The 11,559-nt window shown below is 42.4% G+C and overlaps 1 protein-coding gene across 6 annotated transcripts in view; it reads right to left on the bottom strand.

The window, feature by feature from the left end:
* Tpx2 (TPX2 microtubule nucleation factor) overlaps positions 1–11,559 on the bottom strand; it is a 44,457-nt gene that overhangs the window by 7,057 nt on the left and 25,841 nt on the right. For all 6 annotated transcript variants that reach the window (XM_031372299.1, XM_031372297.1, XM_031372303.1 and 3 more), the window contains 6 exons: positions 11,467–11,557; positions 8,211–8,332; positions 7,169–7,320; positions 5,268–5,436; positions 3,469–3,607; positions 1,977–2,193 (listed from right to left, as the gene is read on the bottom strand). In XM_031372299.1, coding sequence (XP_031228159.1) covers positions 1,977–2,193; positions 3,469–3,607; positions 5,268–5,436; positions 7,169–7,320; positions 8,211–8,332; positions 11,467–11,557 — 890 coding nt within the window. The remainder of the gene's footprint in view (positions 1–1,976; positions 2,194–3,468; positions 3,608–5,267; positions 5,437–7,168; positions 7,321–8,210; positions 8,333–11,466; positions 11,558–11,559) is intronic.

The raw sequence follows: 11,559 nt of genomic DNA, 5'->3' as shown, positions 1-11,559 counted from the left end.
AAAAAAAAAAAAAAAAAAAAGGAAGGAAGGAAGGAAGGAAGGAAGGAAGGAAAGGTGGGAGTATAGAAGGGAAGAGGGAGGGTGTTGCAGTAAATCTCCAACCCAAATATGCCCTGGCAATGAAAACACAACTCAATTAATATGATTAAAAACTGTGCGCCTAGATTGGGCAGATCTACCACTACACTACCATCTTCCCCATCTATGACTTGCTGTTTCTCCGGGCCTTGTGCTTCTGCTCTGCTTTCCTTCCACTTCCTGCTCGGAGGTTCTCCTCCCTCTCCGACTCCTCCTCCTTTTTAAACAATTTTCAGCTCCACCTTCCCTTTCACTGACCAACCACCAGCTCTAGCCCTTTATTTTACAAATCAAGAGCCCAGGCAGTGGTGGCCCACACTTTTAATCCCAGCACTTGGGAGGCAGAGGCAGGTGGATTTCTGAGTTGGAGGCCAGTGTGGTCTACAGAGTGAGTTCCGGGACAACAAGGGCAACACAGAGAAACCCTGTCTCAAAAAAACAAAACAAAACAAAAGGTGGGAAGAAGATTTACAGGAAATCACCTATCATCTGAGTGCAGACTCATTCCTGGTCCAAACCCCTCATAGGAGAAGGGAATTAGCATCAAATTACAAATAGCTCCAGAGCTATCTGCAACATGAGGGAAAGAAGGAAAAAGAAAAAGAATACATCTAATGTCTGTTTTATTCATTGCTTCTATAGAAACTAAGAATGAATTGAAATTAATGAAACTGATGAAAGCTACAAATAGCTTTTACCAGTAACCTCAGACATCAATATGAATTATGGTAACAATGAGATATATGGGGCAGACCATGTAGTGTTTAAAAAGGCGACAGACCCATAGCCCAGTCCCATATATTAGATACTCTGGTAGTAGAGTCCCTTGTTTGTTTGTTTTTTTAAGATTTATTTATTGTTATATGTAAGTACACTGTAGCTGTCTTCAGACACACCAGAAGAGGGCATCAGATCTGATTACGGATGGCTGTGAGCTACCACGTGGTTGCTGGGATTTGAACTCAGGACCTTCCGGAGACCAGTCAGTGCTCTTAACTGCTGAGCCATCTCTCCAGCACCCAGAATCCCTTGTTTTTAAAACAGAAATTAAGAACAGAGTCTCTTAGAGCTGTTTTGAGAAAAAAAAAAAATCAATGTAAAGCTCAGGACAAGGCAGGCACGGCTGTGCTGGCTTTTAATTCCAGCACATGAAAGGAGGAGCAGCAGGGCTCTCGGAGCCAGAGGCCAACCAGGGCTACGTAGGGAGATCCTGTTTCAAAACAAAACTCCAAACACCCTAATACAACACATGCACTCAAAGGTATAGATAGTATTACTATCATCAGCACAATGCTTACTGTGTCAGGAACCCTAAGCTCTACACCTGAGCTCTCTCTGTCCTCAACTCAACATATCAAAATGCCAAGACTGGGAATCTATGTAAGAGCCCAGAGGATTCTAAAAACAGCTGATCAGACAACACTGTCCTTCAGCACTCCACTGCTTTAGTCACACCTTCCCTATACATAAATACAGAGAGAGACAGAGACAGGCAAACAGGCAGACATGAAGACAGACACGGAGAGAGGTCTATGAAAAAGCTTCCAGTTAAAGAAGAAATGAAAGAGGGACTCGTGTCAGTCATCACAGCAACACAATGACAGCACAAGGATGTCAACTCTACTGCCCACCATCAAAGGCTGCCTCCGCCTTCAGGTGCTCAAAGCTTCCCTTTCTGCAGCCCTTTAAGCTCCATGCTCCTATCAGTCTATTATTTAATCTCATGTTGCCTTTCACGAGACTTGAAGTCCTAAGACCAAAATCCAATTTTGCTGCATCTCTTTGTCATCTCCAGTGATGTGCTAGTGTCTGGTTCACAGGACCGACATTTCTGGGTAGATATTCAGTTGGGCTGAATATCGACCTCTGCCAGCACCCAACCCCTCAAGTATTCTTACTACAACATCTTCCAAGATCTTAGTAGGGCAAGGTCTAGAATGAAATTCAAACTGTTCATCTTCTGGTTTTTTCTTTGACTCTCGCTCATGAATTCGTTTCTCAATTTCCAAATCAAAACCAATAGGCTGAGTAGGAGGCTTAACAGGCGGTCTCTTAGGCAAGATGGGGCCACTTTCAAAAATTCTGGGATCAAGTTCCCGTGCTTTGAATTTGTATCTGTAACAAACACAAAAGGTAATAAACATAAAAGGCTTTTTTAAATTAAATAAAAACTACAAAGCAGAACAAAACCTATAAATAAGGGCTAAGATGATCCACCATGGACAGTACAATCTCTCCTCTCCATAGCCATCTTTACCTCCTAGAAAAGAGTATATGACATGGATGAGCTCCCACTGGGGCTCGGGGCCCTATGAGTGCAAGTGCCAGTAATCCTCCCACTTGAGGCAGAGACAGGAGGACCAGAAATTCAAGTTCCCAAACTTTGGGGGTTGGAAAGATGGCTCAGGGGTTAAAAGCACTGCCTGCTACTCCCCCAAAATTCCCAGCACCCACATGACAGCTAACAACCATCTATCGGTAACTCCAGTTCTAGAGTCTCCAAAGTCCTCTTCTGGCTTTCATGGGCACCAGGCATGCCAGTGGTACATAGACATTATATGCAAGCAAAACTCCCACAAATAAAATAAAATTAAAAGACAAAAAAACCGCTGGATGGTGGTGGTGCACGCCTTTGATCCTAGTACTTGGGAGGCAGAAGCAGGAGGATTTCTGAGTTCGAGACTAGCCTGGTCTACAGAGTGAAAGTTCCAGGACAGCCAGGGCTACACAGAGAAACCCGGGGGGCGGGGGGAGGTCATCTTTGGCTAATAGCAACTTTGAGGCCAGCTAGAGACACATGAAACCCTGTCTTCAAAAACAAAACAAAGCAAACAAACAAAGCAATAGATAGGACCAAGACTGGTGACATGGTCTATAATACCAGGCTAATCAAGACACAGCCAGCCCAATGAACTTAGTGAGACTCTACTTGAAAACTTAAGCTTTAATAATTAAAATGGACTGGGGTTTAGTTCAACAGCATTGTTTGTCTTACATGCACAGGGCCCTGGGTTCACCCCCAATACAAGGATCAGGGAAAGTCTAGGAGACAAGTTTCAGTGCTGACTATAGCAAGTTCCAGGTTCTTCCAAGAGTAAAGCTGCAGACAGTCAGGAAGAGATGAGGTCTACCTAGACCACCCTTATCCTTTATTAGAATCCAAAGATAAGCTCTGCCACCACCTGGCATTGCATTTGGATATTTATCAGATTCTGCTCCAAGGCACCTACATAGTCCTATTTTCAGTCACAGAGACAGGAGCACAGCCTATAGAGCCACTAAACAGCCTGCATTTTCATGAAAAGGAAAACAGCCACCACCATCCCAAAGGACTGAAAGCAAGCAGGCAGGCGTGGCCAGCCCTCCTCTGACACTGCCAGTGGGACCTACTGTTGCATTTTTTCGAGCTCCTCAGCCTCCTGCTCTGCTGCACTTTTGCAGGCCACACCCCTTGCACGATATTTGGTGTGCAGTATGGGGGTCTTGGGGTCTTGTGCGATCTTGTTCACAGATTTGGAGGGTAACAAGCCTGTAAAACAAAATCACAGGCATCTGCTTAATTCCCCACGATCCAGGTCACCTGTAAGTGCTGACCCAACTAGAAACAGGCAAAGTACACAACCTGTTTTTCCACGATCAACTCAGCTTATACAGCTCAACCTGACAAATGTTCCCACCCTTCCTCTTATCATTCTTTTTTTTTTTCTTTTTGGTTTTTCGAGACAGGGTTTCTCTGTGTATCCCTGGCTGTCCTGGAACTCACTCTGTAGACCAGGCTGGCCTCGAACTCAGAAATCCACCTGCCTCTGCCTCCCAAGTGCTGGGATTAAAGGTGTGAGCCACCACCGCCCGGCTGACAATATTTTTCTTACAATATTATGACACCAGACCTTTCCAAACCAGTGAGTAATAAATTTCACAAAAACATCTGTATCAAAGCATCCAGGCCACCACTCATAGCAAGACAAACAGTGCAGACAGGCATGGCGGCACAGATCTGTAACCCTGGCATTTAGGAAGCTGAGGCAGAAGGATCAGTAGCTTACGGCTACTACATTTCAATTTTCAAATTAACCTCACGAGATACCTACACCAAACAGTGGGAGGGGAGGAGGGATTCGGATAGTCAACTGGGAAAGGTTACAAAGAAGGCAAAGAGAGGGAGAACAAGTCTGTCAGTCAACATTATTTAGAGCAGTGGTTCTCACCGTCCCTAATGCTGGAACCTTTTATTACAGTTCCTCATGTCATTGTGACCCTACCATAAAATTATTTTTGTTGCCACTTCATAACTGTAATTTTGCTATTGTTATGAATTATAATGTAAATATCTATGTTTTCTGATGGCCTCAACTAACAGGTTGGGAACCACTGATTTAGAACACTATGAACCCTTACAAAAGGTTATTGGTTTACCTGGTCAGTAACAAGCCTAACGATTTTCATAATTACCTAGAAGAAATTCTCCTATCTAGACCATATATAACAGGGAGAAAAATTATCTAATTCATTTACTGGCTTCTCTTTTGAAAAAGTCTATGCAGCATTAGCTAGGTGGAAACTTAATTCTCTGAGAATAAAAGAAAATTCACTTTTTTGTAGTATAAAATATTAGAATATATTAACAATACTGGGAAATACTGTATTTAGGGTTGAGAATGTAGCACATTGGTACAGTGCTTGCTAGCTGAATCCCCAGCACTGCCCAAAGAGAGAAATACTGCATTTAGGTGGCCACCTAAAGCAAAGTGCTAAATAAACAAAACAGAAGAGATGTGTAGATACCTCAAAACACATTCTGTTTTACCCAGAATACTAGCCATATTTGTTTTTGTTTTGAGAACAGTTCTGTGCAGCCCAGGCACCCTCAAATCCACTATTTAGACAAAGCTGGACTTGAGCCCTCCTTTCCAAAAGCTGGGGTTACAAGCATGTATCACCAGCCCACCTTTCCTTTGTCACATTTTCCTGATAACCTATTTTACATTATTTTCCATCTTTAGACCTTCTTAATCTTCTTGTAGAAATTACTTTCATAAAGACAGAAACAATTAAAATCCTTTCATCTGTTCACCACCAGATCTATACAAATTGATGGCATCTGCACCCGTTCACCTCACTCTCCCTCTCTGCTGTGCCAGCGATTGGAGAAGAGGCTCTGGCCAGCGAGGCACTGGAAGGAAACTTACTCTCGTCCTTCTTGTTCCTCAGATGGTATCTATTAGGGGTTCGTTTGTGGAAGGCTTCAACCTGCTGTGCAATGGGCACATATGTAGAAGCTGCTTCATCAAATGTTCTTTTCTTTCCTTTGGACAGATTGAAAGGCTTAACGATAGTACACCCTCTGGTCCCTCGGGCCTGTGAAGAGGAAAGTTGTTCAGGAAATGAAGTGAGATCTCCTGCAAGCCCCATACTCAGCACAAGCGCTCAGCCAGAGTCCTTATACTACTTTACCAGCCCTTTACCATTTTTCTTCTTCTAAAAAATCTAGTGCTTAGACGATTGCTTTGCAATGGTACACATGCAGTTTTCCCGAGTATATAAATATTTTGAACCAATCTGGAGCGCATTTTCTTAAAATTCAAAGGGAATGGGAAAGGAAATAAAAAAAAAAAAAAAAAAAAAACAAATATACAAAACAGGCACGGGTTGCTGGGTCTGCATCAGGTCAGGCAGAAGCCTAACTTAACATCTCTCTACATAAACCCTCAAACTGACTGTCGAAAGCCCACCCATTGCACATCATTAATTTTTTTTTTTTATCTATTTTTGGTGAGTTTTTATAGACAGGTCTCTCTGCATAGCCCTGGCTAACCTGGAACTCACTATGTAGTCCAGGCACACTTCAACTCAAACCCTCCACTTGTGAGGGCAGGATCCCACTCTCTCTTCTGGCCTCCACCATCACCCATACCAACATGGCACATACTCACACGACACATAGGTATGAAAATAAATAGTAAAAGGAAAATAAAACTGTCTGAAGTCAACACTGGTGGTGCACAACCACCACCCATAATAGGGAGGCGAAGGCAGAAGGATCAGGAGTTCAAGGTCATCCTCAGCTGTACAGCGAGTTTGAGGCAAGCCTAGACTAATTGGGACCCAGTCTTAAACACACACACATGCACGCACGCACGCACGCACAAAAACAAAGGCTGGAGAGATGGCTTTACACTTTAAAAGAGCACCTACTATTTTTTTTTTTAAGATTTATTTATTTATTATATGTAAGTACACTGTAGCTGTCTTCAGACACCCCAGAAGAGGGCATCAGACCTCATTACAGATGGTTGTAAGCCACCATCTGGTTGCTGGGATTTGAACTCAGGACCTTCGGAAAAGCAGTCAGTGCTCTTAACTGCTGAGCCATCTCTCCGGCGAGTACCTACTACTTTTTTTTGTTTGTTTGTTTTTTTCAAGACAGGGTTTCTCTGTGTTGTCCTGGCTGTCCTGGTACTCACTCTGTAGACCAGGCTGGCCTCCAACTCAGAAATCCACCTGCCTCTGCTTCCCAAGCGCTGGGATTAAAGGGGTGCGCTACCACCGCCCAGTGAGTACCTACTACTTTTAACATGAAAAAAATAATAATAACAATGATAATGAAGCCAGGTGGTGGTGGTGCCTGCCTCTGAGATGAGGTCGCACTTTCCACACCTGACTCTACCCTGAGCTTGAGGGGTGGTAGAAGACCACACTTAATTTTATGTGCTTCCTGTTCCATCTTAAGTTTTACACCAATTTGGTAACATGCTTCCCCAGGAGAGTAATCTGTTGACGGCCACAAAGTTCACAGGGAATTTGGATCTATATTGATTAAAAGAGTAAGCTTTGGGGCTGGTGAGATGGCTCATCGGTTAAGAGCACTTACTACTCTTCTGAAGGTCCCGAGTTCAAACCCCAGCAACCACATGGTGGCTCACAACCATCTCTTCTGGTATGTCTGAGGACAGCTACAGTGTGCTTACATATAATAATAAATAAATCTTAAGAAAAAAAAGAGTAAGCTTCCCTCAATCATCATTGTAACTAATGATCAAAACCTTTACAGCGGAGTCCTACTGGATTACTAATAAGAATGCTTACTTACAGGTGTGGAAGAATGCTTTCGAAGTTCAGACACGAAGTTCACTTCTTTATACTCTTCCTGGTTCTTAGGATGTTGTTTGATTCTCTCATCTGTGAGGAAATGAAAGTCAACTGTCTTGGTAAGCTGGCTCGTGGATTTCTTCACAGGTTGCCCTGAGGAACAGAGAAAAACACACAGTTAACATTAAGAAGAGATCATTAGTAAGTCCCTTTACAACTCTAATCCTTTGTGTATTTCTCTTACTGTGGCTCTAGGTTCCTGTCTGAGTTGTAGTGGGTTTGAAGGCCTTTGTTCAGATGTAGAACTAGGTAAGGAGAGGAGCCCACTGCTAGGATGCAGTCATAGCTTTGATAAAGTCATGACCTCACACCCCTTTTTTAAAAAACAGTGTTGGAGATGGAACCGAGGGCTTTACAAATTCTTTACAAATACTGAAAATCCAACCCCTAGAGTGACTATAAAAGCAAAATTTAACTCAGAATCGCTAGGAGCCTATAAACTCCAAGGTACTTTTCCACCCAGTAAGCAGGATTGGTGCCACCACTACCACGGTGCCCGAACAAAGCAAGTGTCCGAGCTCTTCATTCAGTCACTTCTTTCCTTCTAACTGCAGCTGAATTTGACAGGTCTCTTTCTTATCCTCCGCCATTTGCATGAAGAAGGAAATGACTAGCTGGCCAGACTGACTGTCCTGTCTCAATCCTTTGTTAACACACAAGACAAGAATAGACACTCCAAGAAAGGGCTAGTTTGAGTAGTCCGACTAGAGGGACCCCTGAGTGATGGGGTTTGGGTTGCGGTGGGACGCATCTGCAGACACCAGGCTTAGACAGTTCCATGTGCAAGAGGTTTAATTGTCTGGAGGCTAACACTGAGGTCAGGTGAACTTACAGACACCGTTTTAAGTAAACACACTGCCTTACGTGGACTACTCAAACAGATTGTTTTTTTTATTTTGTTCTTGCTGTAGAGACCTCAAAAAAATGCTACCAAACTTCTAAGAAGCACTCTCCTAGTTAAGACTCAGTGAGGCCCAGCTGACCTGGCCCCGCGAGAGCAAGCTTCTTGAACTCTTCGTTCTTCCTCCGCATCTCCATCACTTCCTGCTGCATTCTCTGTCTTTTCTCTAACTCCTGCTCTTCAGTACTCTTTAGAACCTTCTCCCTAGAACAAGAGTCAGTAAAGAGAGACAAAAGGAAGAAAGGGTTCAGTAAGTCAAAGGACTCTAAGCTGCTGAGCAGACTATGTTTATAGCCCGTGATAGCTATCAAAACCAAAAGCTTTACCCACTAGAAACAGATATTGGCTTAATTAGGTAACATGAAAAGAAAGGATACTTTATACTAAGATATTTTGAAACTTTCAGAGAACAATTGCTAAAACTAACTATACAAGACAGTAAATCACCACAAAAGATTCACATATTTGACCACACCATTGACCAACTTTTGTGCCACAGGAAAAGCTAAATTAAAAAACCAGAAGGGCCACAATTAGAATTGCAGCACTTGGGAGGCTAGAGCTAGAGGCCTGTTGTGACCTCCCCAGCCACAAGCTGGCTGAACCAGACCTTGCTCTTGCCTCAAAGCAGCTAGCCCACCTAGGGTGAGGTTTCCAGAGATAAAGGAAGCCCTTTAGGTCTAAGAGCCACCACCTGCTGAGTTGCTGAGCACCCTTGCCAGGCAGGTTTCTGCTAGCGACTGGATGCTAATGGCTTGGCCGATTCCTGACTTACAGCAGAAATAGTTTCATTTCATATATAAGGCCCGATTTTTCTAAGTAAAGTTGGACCTTGATCAGGAACCTTGACCCGGTCTCATTTTTTCTCTCGCCTTTCCCTTATTTTCCCAGGCCCTTGCCTCTCTTTCAGACACCCGGTTTGCATAGCTGCTAGTGGTTACTACAGACTGTGAATCAGAGGCCAGCCTGGGTTACCTAGCTAGTTCCAGGCCCATCGATTGTCAGGAGCCATCTAGGAAAGGACAAAGGCATACAAGTGACATTCTAGAGATGGCACATCGTATTGCATGGTCTGCGATGGGTAATTCTTAATTGCAAGGCTTTCAGAAATCTCATCTCAGGATTGATTCTTGCAGCTGATATGACTTTCCTGTCATTATTAAATTAATAATCCCTGGGCATCAGCCCACCCTATTGAGCAGATATCCTGCAGATCAATGAAGATGTGTTGTAATAATGTTATGCAGACAAATAGAAGATTTCCTAATTCCTATAATTATTCTATAAAATTCCTAAATTTATACTAGTAATTATTGGGCACTTTATAAAATGGGCTTCAATCAAGGCCCTGCAAGCCTTCATGTCTCACGAATTAATTGCACTAAGATAAAAAGCAGGCATGAAACAGATTTGCAATTAAGGAAAACATTCCTGGTTGTAAAACTATACTTTACAGTTTACAAACGAACAATTTATTATATATTATAGGTGCAATAACAGAAAATAAAATATTGACTAGGCTTATCTATACGAAACTTCAATACTAAGAAGACACTAGTAGATGATTTGCCTTTTGACATACTGTGTTGACTTAAGACATAGAATTATAGTTTTAACTAATTTTTTAAAGATTTATTTATTTTATGTATGTAAGTACACTGTCCCTGTCTTCAGACACCCTAGAAGAGGGCATTGGACCCCATTAGATGGTTGTAAGCCACAATGTGGTTCCTAGGAATTGAACTCAGGGCCTCTGCAAGAGAAGTCAGTGCTCTTAACTGCTGAGCCATCTCTCCAGCCCCTAGTTTTTAACTTTTTTGAACCTGTAGAGCTAGTGATAGACAATGAATGCTTAGTTAGACAACTAGTCTAAGTGAAAACACATGTAAACATCTCTGTTGTAATTCCTTATTCAAGTTATGATTTGAGTTTGTTTGAACTTGTGAGCTTTTGAAAACAGACTCATGGAATACCATGTGATCTATTCTCCTAAAAACAGTACAAAATTAGGAACTATGACATTTTTATAACAGAGCTGAGCAGAGTGAGAGGCAAGGAGAGAGAGAAGCTGAACAGAGAGCAGAGAGCAGACAGGCTTCTTCTCACTGACAGGGATGGGGGCTTTTTTCTCACACACTTGGCTTTCTTTCATTTTCTTCATAAAAGGGCAGAAGCTTTTTCTTTCTCTACACCATAAAGGTTGGAGCTTCTTTTTCATCCAGAATGAATGAGTTCTTTCTGCACTGGCGCTTGGGCTTTTGCTCCACCCACCATATGTACACACACATATATAAATATATATGTAAGTATAGGTATATATATGTAAGCATGTACAGATGGAGTAGATGAGAGGTGGTTAGGCCCAACAAAAAGATGAATGTATTAACGTGTGAGAATGTGAATAAAAATGTAAATGTGTGTATGAATATGTGTTTAGGTATATTTGCTGTGTAAAAGTATTTCTTACTGCAAGCATGACTTTGTTTTTCTCCCTTTCACCTGGCCAGTGAGAGGAAGCTCCTGCGCAAGAGAGAAAGGAGCCCTAGCAATAAATCCTTTATTTAACCCAGCCCACACGGATCACTGCTGTTTAATAACTGAATGTTAACTGCCAGAGGCCTGCAGCTTCTGGCCTCAGAATAACTTAAGAGTCAAGACAGGTAAACATTATTATATTAAGCAACGTTTACTTTACTCTCACAAAACCATATTTAAAGTTTAATCTTCAGTGTGACACACACCAGCTGTGATACCACACTCCCAGCACTGGGGAGGTAGAGGCAAAAAGAGCAGAAGTTGTTCAAGGCTATCCTCGGCTATTGCAAGGTCCTATGCTACAAAAACAACGAAAACAATCTTTTTGATTTTTGTTTTGTTTTGTTTTCACAAGACAGGGTTTCTCTGTATAGCCCTGGCTGTCCTGGAACTCATTCTGTAGACCAGGCTGGCCTCAAACTCAGAAATCCCCCTGTCTCTGCCTCCCAAATGTGTGTGCCATCACCTTCTGGCAATCTTTTTGATTTTTAATTTCAGAAATAAAATTGGCAATCAACACTCATACAACCACTGTCCATTAAAGCATAACAAGATTTTCCAGAAAAAATTGAAATGATCTCTTGGCAAGGGAATAAAACTAAACCCTAAAGTTGATCACTGACTAAAATCACATATATTTACTGAGGAGGTAATGAGAATGTGTACTGATCTTGTCCTGCACATCTCAAACCAGCATCTTGTGTTGCTTACTGCCTCAGCACTCTTCAGGACACTGACTGCTTTTAAGGCAGGACTGACAATTACTGTCTCCCTCTAAAGTTTACTCTGGGAAAGAAATGTACCTTGCTGGTGGCACACCAGGCTCTGTGTGTTTGCCCTTGGCTTTCTCCAGGGTTTCTCTTTCATCCTTTCTTGAAGTAGCTGGAACACTGCCT

The sequence above is a fragment of the Mastomys coucha genome, unplaced genomic scaffold, assembly GCF_008632895.1.
Source record: "Mastomys coucha isolate ucsf_1 unplaced genomic scaffold, UCSF_Mcou_1 pScaffold15, whole genome shotgun sequence".
Classification (NCBI taxonomy): Eukaryota; Metazoa; Chordata; class Mammalia; order Rodentia; family Muridae; genus Mastomys; species Mastomys coucha.
This window is presented reverse-complemented; position numbering and strand designations above follow the sequence as displayed.